Source organism: Nyctibius grandis, chromosome 2, assembly GCF_013368605.1.
Source record: "Nyctibius grandis isolate bNycGra1 chromosome 2, bNycGra1.pri, whole genome shotgun sequence".
NCBI classification, from domain to species: Eukaryota; Metazoa; Chordata; class Aves; order Nyctibiiformes; family Nyctibiidae; genus Nyctibius; species Nyctibius grandis.
This window is the reverse complement of record NC_090659.1, coordinates 31,244,317-31,268,535: the sequence shown is the minus strand read 5'-3', so window position 1 is coordinate 31,268,535 and position 24,219 is coordinate 31,244,317. Positions and strand designations below refer to the sequence as shown.

At 39.2% G+C, this 24,219-nt stretch overlaps 1 protein-coding gene across 1 annotated transcript in view; it reads right to left on the bottom strand.

Annotated features, from left to right (window-relative positions):
* Positions 1 to 24,219, bottom strand: part of DMD (dystrophin) — a 1,374,504-nt gene that overhangs the window by 272,011 nt on the left and 1,078,274 nt on the right. The window contains 1 exon segment of the mRNA XM_068422827.1: positions 17,093 to 17,282. Coding sequence (XP_068278928.1) covers positions 17,093 to 17,282 — 190 coding nt within the window.

Below are 24,219 nucleotides of genomic sequence, written 5' to 3'. Positions count from 1 at the left end.
CTTGTCTCTATTTGTTCCCAATTCTTTAGACATACAGTGAAAATTAGATAACAATGAAAAAGCAGAAACTACATCAGGCCAAAGAAATTGAGAATAAAAATGGTTTTTAATCTAAGCAAATCTGATTCATATTAGTATATTTTATTCTAAATATTTGTCCCTGTCTAGTATGGAAAATGCCAACCTCCAGGCTGGTGTTGTAAAGATGTCAGAAAAATATTGCCAAAAAAAAAAAAATATCAAATTAAGCAAACCAGCCTTGAAATAAAATAAAATAAAATAAAATAAAACAAAACAGGAAAACTAAATACGTAGCTTCCTCTCCCTTTCCTCCATCTCACCCCAACACCTGGTTCAGAGTCTCTATACTGAGACAGATACAATAGGTGTTGATGATCTGCAGAAGTCCTTTTGATATCAACAGGACTTGAGCTTCCCAGGATTAGGCTTAGTGCAAGGAATTCATAGCTGTGGAAATGTAGCTGCAGCCGCAAGTTTGCTCTAAGGACAATATGAGGCCTTTCTTTCATGCCCCAGTCACAGAGTGGGATTAAAACTGGGTAATGATCCTGTTTTTACCTGAGGCAGCATGCAGCTCAGAAACACCTGGGTGTAAAACACATAGGTTAGGTGTCTAACAGGAAACACAAGACAATGAAATGACAAGCTGTCAAGTAATAGCTCCCATTGCAGAAATAACATTTCTTGGCACTGTTTTTCAGGCGGTGCTAACCCTCCATAGTATTACATGTCCCACAAATTGAAGGTTAAAATAAAATTTTATTTTATAAAGACAATCAACAAGCTGGGGTTTAAACACTGTTGCAACTCTTACTCATGAAGTGTGGAATTACAATACCACAGTTAAAAAGAAGAGATGATCTGTTGACGTTAATGTACTGTTGTGCCTGTAATTGGTATAACATAAGTGAGAACAGATTTATTTTGTAACTTTGATTTGGCAGCTTCCAGCAGATTTCCAGTTTATGGGAAGAAAGGATTTGCCACTTCATTTATAGATCAGTGAAATACACTTTGATATAAACAGTACAAAAAATAGCGGAACAGCTATAAGCTTTCCCCAGCAAAAGACCTTTGAAGTTTGACAACAGAATTTAGTGACTCAATCTTCTGGTTTTTGTACTTAGTCCTCTAGGAAGTGCATCTCGCTTTTCTTTTTTGCTGAACAATGAAGTAGTTTCAGAAAAAAAGGTCATTAAAATTGTGTCTAACCCAGCAGCATGAGGTAGAAATTAAAATTAAGTATGTTTAATATAGAAGACAACGCAAGGTATTTCTGGACAGGACATAATTTATATCTTTAATCTGCTTAGTTACTAGTTAACTCTCATATTTACTCCATTGGCAATATTCCCCTAAAAAGCTGTAATATCTCATTCAGATACCAGAAATTAAAATTCTGGCATTAGCAAAAATAGTCTCATAGTCTCTTTTGAGGGTTAATTCAATTATTTCATAACAAACTATCAGTGTAACCTGACCGATACAAATTTGTCAATCAAGCTTCTATAAACTACAGAGATTTCTAACATGAAAAAAAATGCAAAGTAAAAAAAGTACAACAAAATAAAAATGTTCACCTTCTGAACAGATTAGTATGCATGCTTCTTGATGCTCATGGCCTCTTTTGGTTTTGCATTATCTTTTCAACTATATAGACAGTGCAGGTTTGAAGCCATTTATTTTAAATCAAGAGTCCAGATGTTTTCTGTCACATATCAACAACTCTGGTGACTGTTAGTACATCATACTAAAAACAACTTAAATAACCAGCTGATGAGCATTGCATTTTCTCTGCTACATTTGTTCATAAATATTGTCTTCTGTTTTAGATGTCGTAATCCGGTCAGCTGAAAGCTTCTAATTTATTACGGCAAAAATGGACAGTTATATTTCATATCTCTCCTGCCATTCCTCCAGCCTCTTCCAGCTCTATTCTGATTCAGCGGAGTTATTCCACGCAAAAGGACTAATGCAAAAACCTACTGTAATATTGCAGTCACTTCAATCCAACTTCAAATCACAAAGGGCCCTAGATTAGCATGTCTAAACTGCAAATCACCCACACTTGCAAGGTGAACTGCTAAACCAGACTCTGAGAATGGCTTAGCATAAATAACTTCTGAAACATATCTTAACCCTAAAAAGACTCCTCCCTGTCTCAACGAGCAAAGTATCTAATAGAAAAGTGACAAGAGATGGTAAACGCAGAGAGAAAAAGGGAGAAGAAAGAACAAAGATTCCACAAGTCTGAAGAAAACAAGCATCATGTCCCTTCCACTTACCTGAAAATAAAGAGATCTGCCTTTTTATGCACAGGATAGCAGACAAACTTACTGCCCACTGTGCTTCCCTTCTTAAGGCCTGTTCTGCCTCATTTTTTAGTACTAAGAAAAATAATTTCCCTGGGCTTAGTTGTTGACTGCTACCAAAGACAGCCAACAGGCTACAGCAACAGAAGGCAAATGGATTTCCACACTCCCTTCCCTCCTCTGAGAAGCAGCAGCAGAATTGGACAAAGAATTCATGGGCAAAAATCTGACTGATTATGGTAGCCACGGAGTAGGTTCATAGCTGTGCCCATTCAGATGTCCTGACAACTACACCAGCTGAACTGAAGCAGTGAAAACCTTTTTCTGCAACAGTGAGAAAGCTGGTGAAGGGTCTAGAGCACAAGTTTTAAGAAGACCAGATGAGGGAACTGGAGCTATTTAGCCTGGAGAAAAGGAGGCTCAGGGGAGACCTTATTGCTCTCTACAGCTACGTCAAAGGAGGTTGCAGTGAGGTAGGTGTTGGTCTCTTCTCCCAGGTAACAAATGATAGGACGAGATGAAACAGCCTCAAGTTGTGCCAGGGGAGGTTTAGATTGGATACCAGGAGAAATTTCTTCACTGAAAGGGTTATCAAGCATTGGAACAGGCTGCCCAGGGAAGTGGTAGAGTCACCATCCCTCAAGGTATTGAAAAGATGTGTAGATGTGGTGCTTAGGGACATGGTTTAGTGGTGGATTTGGCAGTGTTAGGTTAACAGTTGGACTTGATTATCTTAAAGGTCCTTTCCAACCAAAACAATTCTATGATTCTATGATACAGATTATCCAAACTAAATTAATTGAAACAAAATGTTTGACAAAAAGCAGCAACCTCTATGTATCTGTTTTATTGCTGATTTCCTGACCACTTCTCTTTGATATTCAGCTAAGAACAACAGCCATGGCATTGCCTTCCCCATTGAGAATCAGCATCTAAACATCCCTGTGAAAGTATTTAGCTTTCCACTATTGTAGCACTATGCAGTAACTTGACTCTACACGGCTGCTCCATTTCCCACCTTTTCTTCTCTTTTTTCTGTGTTATTCCTCCCTGCACCGACAGTCTCCTGCTCCCCTTTTTCATATCCTTACCTACATCAAAGCACGTCATCATATGGAAGTGAAACTGAAATTGCTATTGTTATTTGAATAGAGCAAAATGACAGTCTCAAAAGATAGCAGGAATACTAGTATATCAATACTATAAGATACTGCTTGACCACATGCTGAGTTGTTAAGCAGTTTTTTTAATAAAATTGTTAGTTCTCTAAGAAGGAAAAATAAACCACAAATCAGCAAGCCTAATCCAGATGACAAACTGCAGTAGTATAAAACAAACATAAATAAACAAACATAACTGAATTTACTTTCAGGCTTGATCCTTCGAATGCATTTGAAAGGTTTACTCATTTGCATGTTTTTTAGGACTTAAAGCTTCAAGCACAAATAGACATTTATATCTATGTGCATAAGAAGTCTTATTGATTTCACAAGTTTTAGTCATTTTTATAGGATTGTAGATTATATACTCTTTGAACCTACAATGTCCTTATCTATGTGCCTTCTATAGCAGCACATTAATTATAATGCAGTTGAGTGGTATGACATTAAACTATGTAAAAAAGTGTCTTTGGCCCATTGTGCTGCTGGATTATTGCATCTATCACATCTATCTATGGTTCATAAAATAAAAATAAATTACACCACAGAACCTTATTGAACATAGATACACCATCTTTGTCCTGCTCTTCAGGCACATTTATACACACTATACACTGATATGTTGTCACAGTTACCAGAAGATACCTTTTTACTTTGTAAAGTACTTCTTTCCCCTCCATCCAATGCATTCAATTAAAAATACAGGTATTAACATAAAACACTATTCTTTTACCAAAATATATGATCTTACCAGCAAACTAGGAGCTCAGTGTGAATAGACCTAACCAGAAGGATGATAGCCTGTACGAGGTCTTAATCCAGAACTGTGCTAACAGTTCCCACTCTGTGCAAAAGCATCAATCTGATAACACATTACCAAGGTAAATCCCAATTAAGAAAATAATTATTTCAAGCAAGTCATCATTTATATTTGGATGATAACCTTTGAGAAAATCTTTATCTTAGGTGTAAGAGTAATGGATTAAGAGAAAAAATACTTGGAGGCCAAAGGTTGCAGATTTCAATTCTGTGCATAAGGAAAGAAACCCCAATTTTAATTTATGGTACTGTGAAAAATACTAGTACTACTTTCATCGCTTACCTCTAGGCTTCACCTTTCAATCTACCCATCAGTTTCCACTAATAAGAGTAATTTAAAAATATATAATTATTTTCATTCTCTGTGGTACCTTCACTTCACTTAATCTTTTTCTTTTTACTCTCCACTTTTCCTTCCCACTCACTTAAACACATTACTCAGGAACTTCTGGAAGATGCTTATGAAGTTTTCTCAAGAAATAACAAGAAATTTTTCAGTTTCTTACTTTCTCATATTAAAGCTTTTTCACTGTTATATTTTTAAGTAAAAATTAATTAGGCTACAGAATGACTGACTATATGACCAGTGATTATGTGATCAGATCAGAGATCACAAAAAATCACAGAAGAGTCAAGACAGGAAGACACCTCTGGAAATAATCTGATCCAACACACCTGTTCAGAGCAGGCCGTGTGCAGCCAGGGTTTGAAGATCGCCAGTACTGGAGAAGCCACAGCCTCTCTGGACAGCCTGTTTCATGATTTTGACCATCCTCACAGTACGAATATATTTTTTTTTCTCCTTATACTAACCTGGAACCTCCTGTGTTTCAGTTTGTGCCCACTGCCTCTCGTCCCACCACTGAGCACTACTGATGAGAGCCTGGATCTGTCATCTTTACACATTCCCTGTCAGGTATTTACACACCTGGGTAAGATAGCCCCTGAGCTTTCTCTTCTCCACGCTAAACAGTGCCAGCTCCCTCAGCCTCTCCTTGTACAAAAGATACTCCAAACCCTTAATCATCTTTGTTGCCCTTTGCTGGACTCACTCCAGCAAGTCCGTGTCTCTCATACTGAGCCCAGCCCTGGACTCAGCACTCCAGATGAGTCTCACCAGGGCTGAGCACAGGGGAAGGGTCGCTACCCTTGACCTGCTGGCAATGCTTTGCCTGATGCACCCCAGGGTGCTGTTGGCTGCATTTGCCACAAATGTGCCAGATTAGAGTTTAAGGACAAAATTAAATTGGTCCAAGGAAGATGAAGAAAAATTTTTCCTAGTATTAGCTGGGTGAGCAGGCACTTAGCCCTGATAGAAAACATTCAGATTCAAGCATTCACTCTCAACTGGAATGGCTGCAAATGAGTGCCATAACGACAACGCAGTCACTGACCATGAGGTTTTTTCTCTCCAGTCAGGAATTCCCTGCCTGCCAAAACTGCAAGTGTAGGTTCATAGAGGTTTAGTTGGGTCCGTTTGGCACTTGCCGTTAACAACAAAGAAATATTATTCCCCTCCCTCATGACCACCAATCACAATACTGAAAAATTCTTGACCAGGCATTTTCAAAGTAATATTATCCAATACTTTACAAAATCCACATGGCAACTTTTCACTCTGAGATAATATCTTGACCTGTCTCAGATTAGGCTGTAATAGCACTTGTGTTAAAACTTAGATTTTGGAATTTTTCTTCTATTACCCAATGGAGTAAGATGGCTCTGACAGTTGTTATTCCATCTCAGGTATTATGGAGCAGATTTTATTTCAGAATTGGTAACAGGTTAGTGTAAAAGGCAAATCTGGAGGATTAAACTTAAAAAAAAATGTGAGGGAAGAAAATTATATTTGATTTTTAAAGCTTTCAAAGAACAACTTCAAGCAGAAGTGAGTGAGAAAGTGTTTCAGAACAGAGACTGGAAGTACTAGAAAATTAATTATGGTTAAATATTTTTTAGTAAAGTCAACTGAACTGAGCAAGGATGTTACAGATACTCTCTCTTCCCTGCTAGTCAGGTTCATCACCTAATCCATACATCATGTCACAAAATTAATTATGCCAGACAATTTTATGTAAATTATGTTTGAAATAAAGTTGGAAAGAATTTCATTCTCTCAAAGAGAGAGAACCTATACTGTTAAATAATCAAGAAGAGACAGGAACATGTATCTACCTCAACTTCCTACTACTGAGAAAACAGCTGCTTGGACACCTTAAAAACAGGTGAGAACCTTTGAAATATTGATAGGAACAGAAGAGACGAGTGCCTAGCTTGCTGTTCATGTCCCCTGTTTTAGATAAAAACAACACTGCGACAAAATACGGGTACTGCCCATACTATACATTCTTAGGCATAACTTAAGGCACTGCATTTTTCTAATGGAAGTATTTTGCATATTTTCTAATGGAAAACTACTTAGGTTATGGTAGTTTACTCAGGTATAGCCCTAGTGGAATACAGCTGGTCCAATGGGGATGTGGTGGAGAGGCAACCTATATCAGAGGTCCCCCCACAGTCAGAAAAACCTGACAGGCATATAGCTACCTCCTCCACAAGGAAGAAGAGAAGAGTTTTAGTGGTTGGAGACTCCTTCCTAAAGGGAACTGAGGGCCCAATATGCAGAGCTGACCCCCATCACAGAGAGGTCTGCAGCCTGCCTGGAGCCCGAATCAGGGATATCACCAGGCAACTCCCCAACCTGGTGAAGGCCACAGACTACTACCCCCTGCTGATCTTCCAGACAGGTGGAGAAGAAGCTGCATCCCATAGCCTGAGGGGGATGAAGAAAGACTACAAGGCCCTAGGACAGTTGGTGAAAGAGTCTGGGGCACAAGTTGTTTTCTCCTCCCTCCTTCCATTTTCAGGTGATGACGTGGGATGGAATAGTAGGATTCTCTCTATAAATGCCTGGCTACGAGACTGGTGCTATAGGTAGGGCTTTGGGTTCTTTGATAATGCCTGGTTTTATAAGACACCAGGCGTGACCGTAATACATGGGAAAGGTTTATGTCGTAGGGGCAAAAGGGTTCTGGGACAGGAATTAGCAGGGCTCATTCGGAGAGCTTTAAACTAGATTCGAAGGAGGACGGGGTAGTAGCTGGGCTTGCACCACTGGGGCAACGCTCTAGTGTTGAGGTAGACCAGGAGGCCTCACATCCCCCTAGGGTGAAATTGGTGTGCTCAGCTCGCTCCCTGAAATGCCTGTACACCAATGCACGCAGCATGGGGAATAAGCAGGAGGAGTTAGAAATCCGTGTTCGGTCGGGGGGTTAAGATCTAGTGGCAATTACAGAGACTTGGTGGGACACCTTGCATGACTGGAATGTGGTCATGGATGGCTATGTCTTGTTCAGGAAAGACAGGCCACTAAGGAGAGGTGGTGGAGTTGCTCTTTATGTGAGTGAACAGCTAGAATGTATTGAGTTCTGTCCAGGGGCGGATCAGGAGCGAGTTGAGAGTTTGTGGGTGTGAATTAAGGGGCAGGCTGGCAGGGGTGATACTGTTGTGGGTGTCTATTACAGGCCACCGGATCAGGATGAGGAGGGTGATGAGGCCTTCTACAGGCAGCTGAGAGCAGTCTCTCAATTACAGGGCCTGGTTGTCATGGGGGATTTCAACTACCCTGATATTTGCTGGGAGGCCTACTCAGCCAGCCATCCTCAGTCCAGGAGGTTCCTCCAGTGCATTGATGATAACTTTCTGATGCAAATGGTGGATGAGCCAACTAGGAGAGGAGCGCTGCTGGATCTTATCCTTACTAACAAGGAGGGTCTGGTTGAAGAGGTGAAGGTTGAGGGCAGCCTTGGTTGTAGTGACCATGAGATGGTAGAGTTCAGGATCTCATGTGGCAGGAACAGAATAGCTAGCAGAATCACAAGCCTGGACTTCAGGAGGGCCAACTTTGGCCTTTTCAAGCAATTGCTAGGGGAAATCCCATGGGACAGGGTACTAGAAGGTAAGGGGGCCCAAGATAGTTGGTTAGCATTCAAGGACTGCTTCTTCCAAGCTCAAGATCAGAGCATCCCAACAGGTAGGAAGTCAAGGAAGGGTAGCAGGAGACCTGCATGGTTAAACAGGGAACTGCTGGGCAAACTCAAGTGGAAGAAGAGGGTGTACAGATCGTGGAAGGAGGAGCTGGTCACTTGGGAGGAATATATGTCTGTTGTCAGAGGATGTAGGGAGGCAACTAGGAAAGCTAAGGCCTCCTTGGAATTAAATCTTGCGAGAGAGGTCAAGGACAACAGAAAGGGCTTCTTCAAATACATTGCAGGTAAAACCAACACTAGAGGCAATGTAGGCCCACTGATGAATGAGGTGGGGGCCCTGGAGACAGAGGATAAAAAGAAGGCGGAGTTACTGAATGCCTTCTTTGCCTCTCTCTATACTGCTGGAGGCTGTCCTGAGGAGCCCTGGACCCCTGAGGCCCCAGAAGAAGTCAGGATAGAGGAGGAATCTGTCTTGGTAGATGAGGGCTGGGTCAGGGACCAATTAAGCAATCTGGACGTCCATAAATCCATGGGCCCTGATGGGATGCACCCGCAGGTGCTGAGGGAGCTGGCGGAAGTCATTGCTAGGCCACTCTCCATCATCTTTGCTAAGTTGTGGGCAACGGGAGAGGTGCCTGAGGACTGGAGGCAAGCGAATGTCACTCCAGTCTTCAAAAAGGGCAAGAAGGAGGACCCGGGTAACTATAGACCGGTCAGCCCCACCTCCATCCCCGGAAAGGTGATGGAACAACTTGTCCTTGGTGCTGTCTCTAGGCACATCAAGGATAGGAGGATCATTAGGGGCACTCAACATGGCTTCACCAAGGGGAAGTCATGCTTAACCAACTTGATAGCCTTTTATGAGGACATAACCCAGTGGATAAATGATGGTAAAGCTGTGGATATGGTCTATCTTGATTTCAGTAAAGTGTTTGACACTGTCTCCCACAGCATCCTCGCAGCTAAACTGAGGAAGTGTGGTCTGGATGATCGGGTAGTGAGGTGGATTGTGAACTGGCTGAAGGAAAGAAGCCAGAGAGTGGTGGTCAATGGGACAGAGTCCAGTTGGAGGCCTGTGTCTAGCGGAGTCCCTCAAGGGTCAGTACTGGGACCAGTTCTATTCAATATATTCATTAATGACTTGGATGAGGGAATAGAGTGCACTGTCAGCAAGTTTGCTGATGACACAAAACTGGGAGGAGTGGCTGATGCACCGGAAGGCTGCGCAGCCATTCAGAGGGACCTGGACAGGCTGGAGAGTTGGGCGGGGAGAAACTTAATGAAATATAACAAGGGCAAGTGTAGAGTCCTGCATCTGGGCAAGAACAACCCCATGTATGAGTACAAGTTGGGGACAGACCTGTTGGAGACCAGCGTAGGGGAAAGGGACCTGGGGGTCCTAGTGGACACCAGGATGACCATGAGCCAGCAGTGTGCCCTTGTGGCCAAGAAGGCCAATGGCATCCTGGGGGTGTATTAGAAGGGGTGTGGTTAGCAGGTCAAGAGACGTTCTCCTCCCCCTCTACTTTGCCTTGGTGAGGCCGCATCTGGAATATTGTGTCCAGTTCTGGGCCCCTCAGTTCAAGAAGGACAGGGAACTGCTAGAGAGAGTCCAGCGCAGAGCCACGAAGATGATTAAGGGGGTGGAACATCTCCCTTATGAGGAGAGGCTGAGGGAGCTGGGTCTCTTTAGCTTAGAGGAGACTGAGGGGTGGCCTCATTAATATTTATAAATATGTAAAGGGCAAGTGTCATGAGGATGGATCCAGGCTCTTCTCAGTGACATCCCTTGACAGGACAAGGGGCAATGGGTGCAAGCTGGAACACAGGAGGTTCCACATAAATATGAGGGAAAACTTCTTTACGGTGAGGGTGACCGAACACTGGAACAGGCTGCCCAGAGAGGTTGTGGAGTCTCCTTCCCTGGAGACATTCAAAACCCGCCTGGACGCGTTCCTGTGTGATATGGTCTAGGTAATCCTGCTCCGGCAGGGGGATTGGACTAGATGATCTTTCGAGATCCCTTCCAATCCCTAACATTCTGTGATTCTGTGATTCATTCTGTGATTATAGTCTAAGTGAGCATGAAGGTGGTAATAAAAATAAATTTGCTATGTGTTTCATGCCAAAGTTATTAACTTTGCTTCATTTATCATATACTTTCATACTTTTAGTCAGTCTACACTACCAATAATACATCAGTCATCATAGATTATTTCAGATACTTTTGGTAACCTGTGTATATAGTATAAAGCACCCTCCAGTTATTGTTTGACTAAGTGTCACATTCAGTATTCTTTGTCAAATTTCAGTGAAAAAAACCTATGATTAAACTCATCTACAGGCTTAATGATTGCATTCAGAAAATATCAAGATAAATCTACACTAGCTTCAAAATGATATCTAATATTACATAAGCTGTATAAAATGTCACATAAAATTATTGCTAAAAGCACAAACCAGAGGAGCAATTAACACAGCTGGGAGTTCATATCACTAGAAGTACGAAAGCAGAAAGTAAAATTAATTATTTTCATCTCCCTCATATTGTTACTTATCAGACTAGGCCTCATGGGGACACATGATGTATTTCAACTAGACAATAAAAAGCAGCATGTAATTACACAACTCCTTAGAGTAACTGGTTTGTGTCCTTGAAAATCCTCCAGAAAGTATTCTGTGTGAATCACCTCAGCTATTACATTGCTATCAGTTCAGACAAATGATGCATGCAAATACATGCTTATATAAACAGAGTGTTTATAATGCAACAGTTTAATATAATTACATCATCAGGTAATTAGAATGTGCAGTCTTACTCTTCTTTTGCTACTGAATGAACTGCTAAGTGCTGGGGGAAGATTAATCTTTATTATTGACATTTGAGCTAATGGTTTCTGAACATGAAAAACAAAAGAAACACCTAAAAATGTGAGATGTTCCTAGACAAGCAACTTCTGCTACATAAAGCACTTTCCGCACAGCAAGACATTATTCTTCTAGTTGTTTGAAAAAAATAAATTAAAGCTTGAGAGTGTAAAGCAGAAAATTGCTGGATCATTAAACGTGTGATAAACATTATTAGTGACAAGGAGATAAGGCTAAACTGAACTCAGAAATTTAGGGTTTTCATTATTCGTGTAGAGAATTCTTTACCAAAACACTGCTTTATACCTATTGCCTAAAAATAGCAGATTAAAACAGAACTGTAACATTTCAGAACTCCTAATGACTATTTTCACATTATGCAAGTCCATGCAACTGCATAAAGAACAAGAAAGAGACTGCAGATCTAAGTCCATATGTCATATTTAACTATAACTTCTATGTACTCTATAAACCTAGATAGTCAAAGTTTCTTTCAAAAGACTGAGGCAGTGATTCTTAATCAAAAACTACCATTTTGTTTTACCTCCTAAGATCTGAATTCGGCCTGGTTGATGAAAAGTGATGAGAAAAAAAAATACAATTTCATGGAGGGGGAGAAGTCAGTTGGAAAACTGTAATCCTGGCTGAAAGCATTTAGGCAGGCTTTTCTAGGATGTGTTAAAAAACATATTAAGGACATAGACTGTATTTGAATGTATCTGGTTTTATACATGTACAACTTACATAGCAAATTTCTTGGGATAGAAGTCATTGCCGGATGTGTTTTATAGGTAAGGGCATTTCTGGCCCACAGCACAGAGTGAAAAAAAAAAAAAGGCCTAGCACTGTTTATGGTTTATGGGCTGATGATATGGATCAGTGAGCAATAACCCTTTCCACAAAGTACATAAATGCATATTTCTGAGATTTCAGTGACTTATTAAAGCTCCTTTTTGTTTGAAACTTATATATGCATAAGCTGTGCACAGACGGCCACACTTTTGTCATGTTCTTACTTTTCATCCTTAAGCATCAAAGTGAACTGCGAGAGAGAACTGTTACAAGCAGGGTATGAAGACTGGAAGAATCAATGCCGCAATAACTGAGTAACAGATGAAAGCCATACTCTCTTTCCGATCATTCAGCTGACTTAATAAAATTGTTTTATTGACAAAATTGTGCTTTAAGAAGTCCTTAATATTTGCTCCTTTTTCCAGTTTTGTAGCAACATATATGGGCAATATTTGCACCACTACCAGGAAACTGTACGTATTTCAACAGAAAGCTTTTACAATGAAGATTATTGATGCGGAGTACTGTGTTATGACTATTGCAAATATTACCCAACTTAATGAATTAATTAATTTTACATCTAAGCACTTGCAGACTATTATATAATTTTATATTTTTTTCTTTTGAAAAATTTACTTATGTCATTCAAAGTATTTATTTTTTAATGAAAAGTTTTATATAAGAAGAACCATAGTATAATATTTGACTTCACGAACTGTAGCACAGTTCATAAACATGGATGTGGCTTTTTTGCTTATAGCTGGCCTCCGTGCCAGAGAGGATCAAGGACATATTTAACTTGCTAGTGTATCTGTAGCTATAGCCTCTACTGATTTATTCCCATACTTTGTTTCCAACTGACTTTCACTGGCATTGTCCATTCACTTTATACGAAACTCACATACACATCATCAGAAAAATCTATCAGGTACTAGTGGACAAAGAGAAGTTTATATAAGTTTGTGTTTTCTTCTGCACATATGTCCCTCCTGTAATGGTGAATTGCTACAAAAGCACTGTTTATCATTTGAGAATAATGCAAAGTCTCCAGAAAAACCTGCAGTCACTACAATAGCTTCACACACGTTAGCACATTGTATTGCTGAATAAACAAATGCACTGTTTGGTTCAAATAATTTATAGTTAACTTTCCTGAGCCTAAAATATTTCACAGAATCACAGAATGTTAGGGATTGGAAGGGATCTCGAAAGATCATCTAGTCCAATCCCCCTGCCAGAGCAGGATTACCTAGACCATATCACACAGGAACGCGTCCAAGCGGGTTTTGAATGTCTCCAGAGAAGGAGACTCCACAACCTCTCTGGGCAGCCTGTTCCAGTGTTCGGTCACCCTCACCGTAAAGAAGTTTTCCCTCATATTTATGTGGAACCTCCTGTGTTCCAGCTTGCACCCATTGCCCCTTGTCCTGTCAAGGGATGTCACTGAGAAGAGCCTGGATCCATCCTCATGACACTTGCCCTTTACATATTTATAAACATTAATGAGGTCACCCCTCAGTCTCCTCTAAGCTAGAGAGACCCAGCTCCCTCAGCCTCTCCTCATAAGGGAGATGTTCCACTCCCTTAATCATCTTCGTGGCTCTGCGCTGGACTCTCTCTAGCAGTTCCCTGTCCTTCTTGAACTGAGGGGCCCAGAACTGGACACAATATTCCAGATGCGGCCTCACCAGGGCAAAGTAGAGGGGGAGGAGAACGTCTCTTGACCTGCTAACCACACCCCTTCTAATACACTCCAGGATGCCATTGGCCTTCTTGGCCACAAGGGCACACTGCTGGCTCATGGTCATCCTGGTGTCCACTAGGACCCCCAGGTCCCTTTCCCCTACGCTGGTCTCCAACAGGTCTGTCCCCAACTTGTACTCATACATGGGGTTGTTCTTGCCCAGATGCAGGACTCTACACTTGCCCTTGTTATATTTCATTTTCTCCCCGCCCAACTCTCCAGCCTGTCCAGGTCCCTCTGAATGGCTGCGCAGCCTTCCGGTGCATCAGCCACTCCTCCCAGTTTTGTGTCATCAGCAAACTTGCTGACAGTGCACTCTATTCCCTCATCCAAGTCATTAATGAATATATTGAATAGAACTGGTCCCAGTACTGACCCTTGAGGGACTCCGCTAGACACAGGCCTCCAACTGGACTCTGTCCCATTGACCACCACTCTCTGGCTTCTTTCCTTCAGCCAGTTCACAATCCACCTCACTACCCGATCATCCAGACCACACTTCCTCAGTTTAGCTGCGAGGATGCTGTGGGAGACAGTGTCAAACACTTTACTGAAATCAAGATAGACCATATCCACAGCTTTACCATCATTTATCCACTGGGTTATGTCCTCATAAAAGGCTATCAAGTTGGTTAAGCATGACTTCCCCTTGGTGAAGCCATGTTGAGTGCCCCTAATGATCCTCCTATCCTTGATGTGCCTAGAGACAGCACCAAGGACAAGTTGTTCCATCACCTTTCCGGGGATGGAGGTGGGGCTGACTGGTCTATAGTTACCCGGGTCCTCCTTCTTGCCCTTTTTGAAGACTGGAGTGACATTCGCTTGCCTCCAGTCCTCAGGCACCTCTCCCGTTGCCCACGACTTAGCACGATATTTGCTCTTCCTGAAATCCTTATTCTAACAAGAGGACTAAAAATAATGCTCTAATTGCTAAGAACACACACTAGTAAAAAGATACATAATTTTAAATCAATTGTAGTTAATGACTATGTCTCAAATTCATGATAATTCAATGAAATGGAAGACGCAAATCTTGAATGGCCACTTTAGTGTAGTTCTTAAAAAATTACAGAATAAAAAATGATCTTTCCCAATTACTATTTCTAAAAAAAAGCCCCATTCTGTTTACTTAAACAGAAGTTTCCTTATTCCAGTAGAAATAAGGAACAAGTCTTCTACTTGAGGAAAAAAAAAAAAAAAAAGACGGTTCTACCAGCTTTTTGAAATACATCCATCAGACTCCCTTCAGGAGAAGGGCATTTGAAAATCCACTTGTGCTTGTTATATGATGAGCTTTCTTTTGGAGGCTTAAGAATGGTATAAAGAGATGACACAAACAGTGACAGGCCCAGGAAGAAAACCAAGTCCATCTACAGAGAGACAGATCAGCATGCAGATGCATATGAAAAAAGCCCACAACAAACTGCACTATTAAAATATTTCCTTCTGCAATCATCAATTCTAACTAAAGTCTAAAATTATTGTGCTGTTGGTGGACGGGTATGTATGAATCTTTTGGGAGCAAAAGACAATATAACAACCACTTTTTTTGCATCTGCATACTAATGTTTCCTCTTAAGACGTAAGAATAATTTCCCTTGTATGGCCAATATTAGTGAACAAAAAGATGTTTGTTTTTTGGAAGTGAAATAAATAGAGACTCTACAACAGTTTTTACCCTTCCTGCCTTAGACGATCTGGTATTTAAATACCAAAAACCTGGAAAGAAGAATTGAAAATTTAATCTTGCATCTCAACCGAAGTGCAGAAAAAATCTTTAGAAGAAAGCTTACAGTTTAAAGCAATTGTTCACATGATGGATATTTTTATGTACTTCATTAATTATTTATGGAGGGAAGGACTTGTATGCATTTATTTTTCCTTTTGTCTATAGCTCTGGATGGGTCTCATGTGAAAATTAAAAAAACCCAAGATACTAGCTGAAAAGATAACCAGATTTACAAAGCTCCATTACAGTTAAAAATCAAGCATTTGACCTGAACTTTTAGGTATCTCTACTTTGCCAAATAATCTATTTTTCAATGATCACATCAAAAATAATTTCTGCAAACACATGATAAATCAGTTGTTTTAGCTCCATTACAACCAAAAACCTAATCTAGAGAATATAAAAAGATAGCCTATATTGAAAATTAACCACTCAGTCTAGAACAATCTTCCATTCAGTACTGCTCTCCAGGATCATGCATGTGAATTCAGAAAAGAATGAGGACTTAAGGTATATTACTATAAAATCAAATTAGCATAAAGACAGATCACTATTAAAAATGTAGTTCAGACTTCACTTTTGTCCAGTGCAACAACTGTAGATTTCAGAGTCTATAATGTAATAGAGTTTAGGAGCAGTTCAGTCAAATAGTTAAAACCATGTATTAATACAGTAGTGCCAAAAGAAGGTAGTAATATTTACATCCAATGTACTTACTCAACATAATCACTTATAACTAAAATTTTTCACACTATGCTTTTTATAAATAAATTAAGGCATAGAGCTTTCAGAGCCTGGAATTTCCAGTTTTGAACTTGCTGCCAACATGAAAATCATGTACTATCAAGGAATATTGGAAGAAAGGGCCCTGCCTTCCAAACAGACAGCCAACCTCATATTTAAGAAATCTAAGACCTCACACAGACATATGTATATTCCTCTCAATATATGTAGTGAAGAAAGCACAATGAAAGTATAACAATATATTTCAACAGCACCATCTCAACTAATTATTTTTCATTCTCCTCAAGATGCTCTGGAACACCAAATACAACAGTATCTCTCTTTAAGATTTTTTGTTTCCAGAGGAAAACAACTGTCTGAAAACTGTCCAACCATTAACTATGAAAATTTTAATAATTATCTCTTATTATTATTGCAACCGAGCGTGTTGACAATAATCAGCCAAATACCAAATTAACATTTTTCATGTATTTGAAAGCAATGGAGGAAAACTAATTCAGTGAAGATATACAGAATAAACTTGATGCAATTTATATAACTTCTATAAATATCAGAAATGCTTGATAAGCTGACATGTCTGTCAAATGCTCAATTCAAGACTGTAGCTTGGTAGAGTAATTCATTTTTATGCGATAAAATAAAATCTAAATGCCCATTTAAGCAAAGTTTCCTTTCTGTTAGTTTTAAAGCTCTATTTCAAGACACATTTTCAAATGTTTATATGCTGAAAGATGTCAGACAGAATTATGATGTGACTCACTGCAACAATTTCCAAAGCAACACTTAAAGGTTAGTAGTAGAACCAGTTCTCTTTTTCAAAACAATTTAAGTTTTGTTGAGTAGCTGCACACTGGAAAAAAGTCCACCACTTTGGATACCTGACATCTGTCTCTAAACTGAAGTGCTTGACTCACCTGCCACTGTTTCATGAGCTCTCGAACCTTTTTGGCATCCTCTAGTATCTTTTCTTTGTGTGTAGCATCCTGCAGGACATTCGCGGTTGTTTCAGCTTCTGTAAGCCAAGCAAGGAACTTTTCGAGATCCAGGTAGAATTGCTGCAACATTCTTAGGGCTGATTCCAGTGCAGCTTCACGCTCACAAACCCTGTGCAAGTACAAATAGTCAAATGCAGCACTCTTAGGAAGAAAACAAATCTTAATCATTAAATCAACATATAAGAAAGACTCACTATATATTTTTCATGCACCAATTAAGGTAAGTTTGCAGATGATACATTAGACACAGAACTGGCACTGTATGTTTGGCAGGTAGTGTTCCTTTTTTATCTTTTCTCCTGAGAACTAGTAACTGGAATTCACCTGGTAAAAAATTAAACAAAAGTACTTGTTTGAAAGTATTATGCCTGAAACATGTGCAATTAAAAAAAAAATCAGAAGTAATTCCCTGATTTGTTTTAATCAAAGGTTGCTTTCTTATTTGTCATTAACACCACAGTGGGAAAATGTATTTAGTTTCAGAAATCTTGAAATAGTTCCTGGCCACTACATGGTATGTTGAATTTATTAGTTTTTATGCCTTGAAATCTTTGGCAATTGCATTCAACACCTTAAATCCTAATAACAGTGAAGTCTGGGGGGTTTTAATATGTTTTGTTCTGTGTTTTTTTTTTAATATGAATGTGATAAACTACAAGATCTCTATCAGTTACATGATAAAATGCAATTTTTAAATACAAAAGCTATCTTATCCTTGGGAAGATCTAAATCATAGATTGGGAAAGAACACTAAAGGCTCCAGCACTTCTGGTGCTGAAAAACCATTAAAATACGTCTGTGTTCTATCAGCATTCATGTGTAATGTAGGTATTATATGCACTCACCGATTTTTTACATTGAACTTAATCTAAAAATGGATTTAGAAACGTGAGCAGGTAATTATGACATACTGTTCATTAACACGAGTCTGTCAAGGCTGCTTAACTATTGTATTACATGCATATTTGTTTAACATCAAATACTGAGTAATTTTTTTAAGTGCAGAAAATTAAAGTCATTTGATAATTCGTGTTACTTCAAGTGGAATGAATGCAATTTGATGCACACCTATGTTTAGTCTACAAATCTGTGGTGATCTGAATATTTCTAGATAGATTTCCTGTCTAGTTTTGTAGTTATTTAGACAGAGACTAAGATACTAGATTTTAGCAGATATAATTTCTCAAGTTGTAATTTATCATAACTTTAGCAGAGGAGGCCATGAAATTTCTAAATGCTAATCTTTATTTCAAATCCTGTTCGCTCTCATGAAGAGGTTGTACTCTTTGAAAAGTAATATCATCCTAAAACCTAGTACACTAGTTGAAATAAGAAAAGAAACAAAAATTAACACAAGTTTTGCCAAGTTGCATTAACTTAACATGTTTTTCGACAAACATATAAGTAAATTACAGCAGAGGAGAATAAGAACAGAAAAATTCAGAGTACAGGCGATGACAACCATTTCAGGAAAAAAAATAGTCCCCAAGAGTCAAATCTCACAATAGTTACCATATTTCTATCATATTTTTAATCCTTTAGCATCTTATTTGCTTTTCCCAACAATTTTGTGAAAAAAAGGAATTTATTCTTCGATCTTTTTTTTTGATTCAAAAACTGAGAAAGCTATTGAATGGCCCACTACAAAGTCACCCACTAATTTTTTAAAACTTAAAGATGGACTGAGTTTTTATCTCAGATGCACCTGTTGCTATCTACAAGAATTCTCCACGTCATGGCACTGCTTAACCTGTATTAGAATGTGTGCCCAGGGGCCTCTTAGGAGAAGAGTGAGCCACCCTTACCTTCAGAATAGTGAATATGATCTTTCCCAAATTTATTCTACATGGACATAACATGCTTGTGGTTAGCCCACTCTTCAACTTCAAAACAACTTCAAAGAATTTGTTGTTCTCTTGTTAAACTAAAAATGAATTACATAGATACCACATCTAAATATACTAAAATCAGTATATACATTACCAGGAAAATACTGTATTAACTAATTTGTCTAACTAAAGATAACTAAAGTTATCTTTTAGCTCAAAAATAGCATCACATTTATTTGATAGAACTTAGAAATGGAATAGAATCATAGAATCATAGAATGGTTTGGGTTGGAAGGGACCTTAAAGATCATCTAGTTCCAAACCCCTTGCCACGGGCAGGGATACCTTTCCACTAGACCAGGTTGCCCAAAGCCCCATCCAGCCTGGCCTTGAACACTGCCAGGAGGGGGCATCCACAACTTCTCTGGGCAACCTGTTCCAGTGTCTCACCACTCTCACAGTAAAGAATTTCTTCCTAATATCTAATCTAAATCTCCCCTCTTTCAGTTTAAAACTATTACCCCTCATCCTATCACTACATGCCCTTGTAAAAAGTCTTAAATAAACTTGCATAAATTGAAAATATTTTATCTAGTATAGCAATGCTCTAATAACAGCATTCTCCAAATACACAGTGAGTTGGCTTTTTTTTTAAAAAAGGGCTTAAGTCTATTTGTGTATATTTAATTTTTTTGCATGGTATCCTGAGAAGTAGGACCCAAACCTATATTCATCCACTGGTGTAAATAACTAGTGCATTTAATCTACAAAAAATAAGAACACATGTACAGATATAAAAAATATATTAAAAGGGAGACCTATTAGGAATATTACTCAAAAGCAGAATTTATGTTTTAGAGAAACTTCCAGACTACATGAAAAAATATAGTATTTTATTCTGGGTAAAGAATGAAGTTTTAGTTATTAAAAATCTCCTGGCACTTCTATGATGCACAGAAATCTTACGGCACATAATTCTTTCAGCCTACAGGAATGTGTTGCTTGTCTATAAGTATACTAATACACCCATCAGAAAATATCTAGTATCTACTCTGATACATCTAACATGCAATAAACGTTCAACTACATTGACAGCTCTGCAGTGTATCAATAAGCTTCACTCTATGTGGCTTTCTAATTACTTCAAAATTATGAGGTTAGAATAGAGAAAAGATCTAAAAATGAAGAATAAAACTGAGTATCAAATCCAGCATGTGATAAGATAAATTGCACAAAATTAAAGGGAGACAAAAATGTATATTATGAACAAGAAATTATTGCACAAAACCAAAATAAAGATGCTTTTCTTTTTAGTCTGTATCATCCAAAATATTTAATACATAGTGAGTGCAAGCTATAAGAAAGAACTTGAAGTAAGTAGAAATATATTTTAGTGTAAATGGAAAACTGCCACAGTAGGAACACCACAAAATACTGCTGAAAATACTAAAGATAATCATAACAAGAATTATTTTTAATTGAATGATCCTGTTTTTCTCTGTTCTACTATGATACAAAAATAAGCACATAGTGGTACAACTAAAACCTTCTTATTCATAGGAGAAATACTAAAGGTGGGATTCATCTTATTTCCATCTAGACACCCAGAAGTTAGGCAACTACATTCCCTCTGCAAAACATGAAGACAAGCATTTCTGGAATTTAATTCATCCTCCCTTGTCTGTACACATCTGTTGAACCAGATTCAAGGTCAGAGTAAATTTTTTTTCTCTTGACTACAATAGTAAGTTGCCTAAAGCTTACACAATTTTGATTTTACACAAACCTAGGTTTTACACAATTAAAGGTAGGTAAGATTGTCCTCAACCTAGTCTAGGGACTGATCTTTAGGAAGTAGTGGCATCAGTGACAGTAGACTGACCACTCTACTTGTCATATGAGCTTTGTTGCAGGACAGAAATTATGGTACCCTCTTAAGAATGTGTTAGCTGAAGGATTCAAGTTGAGGGTAAATGGAGGCACGTCAGAGGAAGTGAGTCACACAATGTGAATGAGTGTGAACACTTATATTCATAGGAAGACGTTTTTAAGGGTTTAAAAAAATCCACAAAAAAAAAATACCAGCCTCCGCTACAAGACATTGCTGTGATGCTGAGAACTGTTAAAGCTAATATTTTTAAAACATAGCTGTTTACAAATATTTGGGAACATAAGCAGGGGAAAATAAAGTTATCTGAAATCTGTGTGACCTCTAAGTTCATAAGGTACTGTACTATTAACTAAAAGTCAGAGTCCGTTACCATGATATACATACAAAATAAATATGTACAACAAAATACAAAATCTGTACAACTGAACATCTTGTTGCAGAATCTAATGAGAAAGTGCTGAGGTATGGGAATTGATGGTGTCATTAAACTTATTGCAAGAGTTCTTCATTTGACAATCCCTAATCCCATACAACACAAGGTATACAGTTTTTGGAGAGGGTCCATTAGTGTGAATAACAGATTTTTCTTCAGCTGTAGTATTTGCTACATAATTTAGAATGAGTCATTCACATTGGTGAGTATTTGTCTGTTTGAAATTGTAACGCTTATTCACATTGCAAGGCACATTGTGAGGGTAAGTGTTTAAATAATACTTTGAGATGCTCAGATAAAGGAAACATAGTAAGTGCAGAGCATTATGCCAATATACACTACACTATATACACACTACTGTATATACAGTGTAGTGTATACACAATACAGAATACATAAGGAAATATACTGAGGAGTAAGCACAGAAAATATTCATAAAATAACTAACAATCTAACAAAGTTCTGTTCCACAGGTATTTCTTTAAGGGCAATAAATAACACTGGAGAAATTCTGCATCGTTGAGTGTTCAATAGATCCCTAAATCACACTTCCATCTGCAGACTGTGGTAATCTAATGTTATCACACTGAGATGTCAAATAAAATATCCTGGACTACTGGCTGACAACGTGTCAGTAAATGATTTTACTTCTATAGTTCACGTGGTTCTCTATATAACTGTATTTTCTTCTTTCTGACATTACGATTCCACGCAATTAAAATAAAGGTTACCTGAATTTCCCTTTTCTGGAGCCAACTATCACAGACAATTTGAACTACATGCATCTCGCTGCTAATGCTGGAAGCAGTTTGCACTTTTTCATGAGGATCATATCCCTTCTGCTGGTGTGACAAAGGAACAGTTGCAAAGCTTTATTGGAACATTTAATTTTTACTACTAAATAAATTTAAGCTCTTACTGGTAACTCTTCTTCAGCTGCTTTAACTTGAACTGATAAAGAACCTATCAAAGAGGCAGAATAATTTAACCTCAGATAAAATGGGAACATGAGGAGATGTCAGATATGAAAAGAAAATGAAATTCTTAAAATGAACATTAAATTCTTAAAATAACTATTATTGTTAGAATTTTGAAATGCAAATTCAAAATAAATCATACCAATTTATTTTGGGAATGCTGCTTAGAGGAACTTTCTTCCCGAACCTAGGGACTCTATTCCATAGTGCCAGTTAAAGTAATAATACATGCTAGGAAGTAATTAATCTGCAGATTAACTCTGGAATGGCTGATACACATTAAGCATGGAAAACTATGTTGTGACAGCATTTGAAGTACTGTTTTCATGTGGTTTTCTGTATCTCAACCACACTCAGGGACACATAGTATTTTTCCAGTAACACTTTTGCTTAAACGTTCCCTTTAGTTTGACCATCCTGACAGAGGTTACTAACTTTTCTCTCCTGTAGAGCACTGGCGTGTCTATGTGGACCTGAAATTTTTGAGTGATCTTTATATACACATGGTTACGTCCTGCTGTCACTATTTTGTCTGGCTTCTTGGAAAGCATTCTTCACCAAGCTGATCCTAGAGCAATGGAGATTGCTCATCTGTGTGCAACTCTACATCTGAAATGACTTCTATGTTGCAAACGATTAGAAAGCCTCAAAGTGCAACTAAATGCAGAGCTACAATATCAGCATCTGAAGCACTCCATATGATATTTGCTGGAAGGCCTACTCAGCCAGCCATCCTCAGTCCAGGAGGTTCCTCCGGTACATTGATGATAACTTTCTGATGCAAATGGTGGATGAGCCAACTAGGAGAGGAGCGCTGCTGGATCTTATCCTTACTAACAAGGAGGGTCTGGTTGAAGAGGTGAAGGTTGAGGGCAGCCTTGGTTGTAGTGACCATGAGATGGTAGAGTTCAGGATCTCATGTGGCAGGAACAGAATAGCTAGCAGAATCACAACCCTGGACTTCAGGAGGGCCAACTTTGGCCTTTTCAAGCAATTGCTAGGGGAAATCCCATGGGACAGGGTACTAGAAGGTAAGGGGGCCCAAGATAGTTGGTTAGCATTCAAGGACTGCTTCTTCCGAGCTCAAGATCAGAGCATCCCAACAGGTAGGAAGTCAAGGAAGGGTAGCAGGAGACCTGCATGGTTGAACAGGGAACTGCTGGGCAAACTCAAGTGGAAGAAGAGGGTGTACAGATCATGGAAGGAGGGGCTGGCCACTTGGGAGGAATATAAGTCTGTTGTCAGAGGATGTAGGGAGGCAACTAGGAAAGCTAAGGCCTCCTTGGAATTAAACCTTGCAAGAGAGGTCAAGGACAACAGAAAGGGCTTCTTCAAATACATTGCAGGTAAAACCAATGCTAGAGGCAATGTAGGCCCACTGATGAATGAGGTGGGTGCCCTGGAGACAGAGGATAAAAAGAAGGCGGAGTTACTGAATGCCTTCTTTGCCTCTCTCTATACTGCTGGAGGCTGTCCTGAGGAGCCCTGGACCCCTGAGGCCCCAGAGGAAGTCAGGATAGAGGAGGAGTCTGTCTTGGTTGAGCCCTGATGAGGGCTGGGTCAGGGACCAATTAAGCAACCTGGACATCCATAAATCCATGGGCCCTGATGGGATACACCTGCGGGTGCTGAGGGAGCTGTCAGAAGTCATTGCTAGGCCACTCTCCATCATCTTTGCTAAGTCGTGGGCAACGGGAGAGGTGCCTGAGGACTGGAGGCAAGCGAATGTCACTCCAGTCTTCAAAAAGGGCAAGAAGGAGGACCCGGGTAACTATAGACCAGTCAGCCTCACCTCCATCCCTGGAAAGGTAATGGAACAACTCGCCCTTGGTGCTGTCTCTAGGCACATCAAGGATAGGAGGATCATTAGGGGCACTCAGCATGGCTTCACCAAGGGGAAGTCATGCTTAACCAAC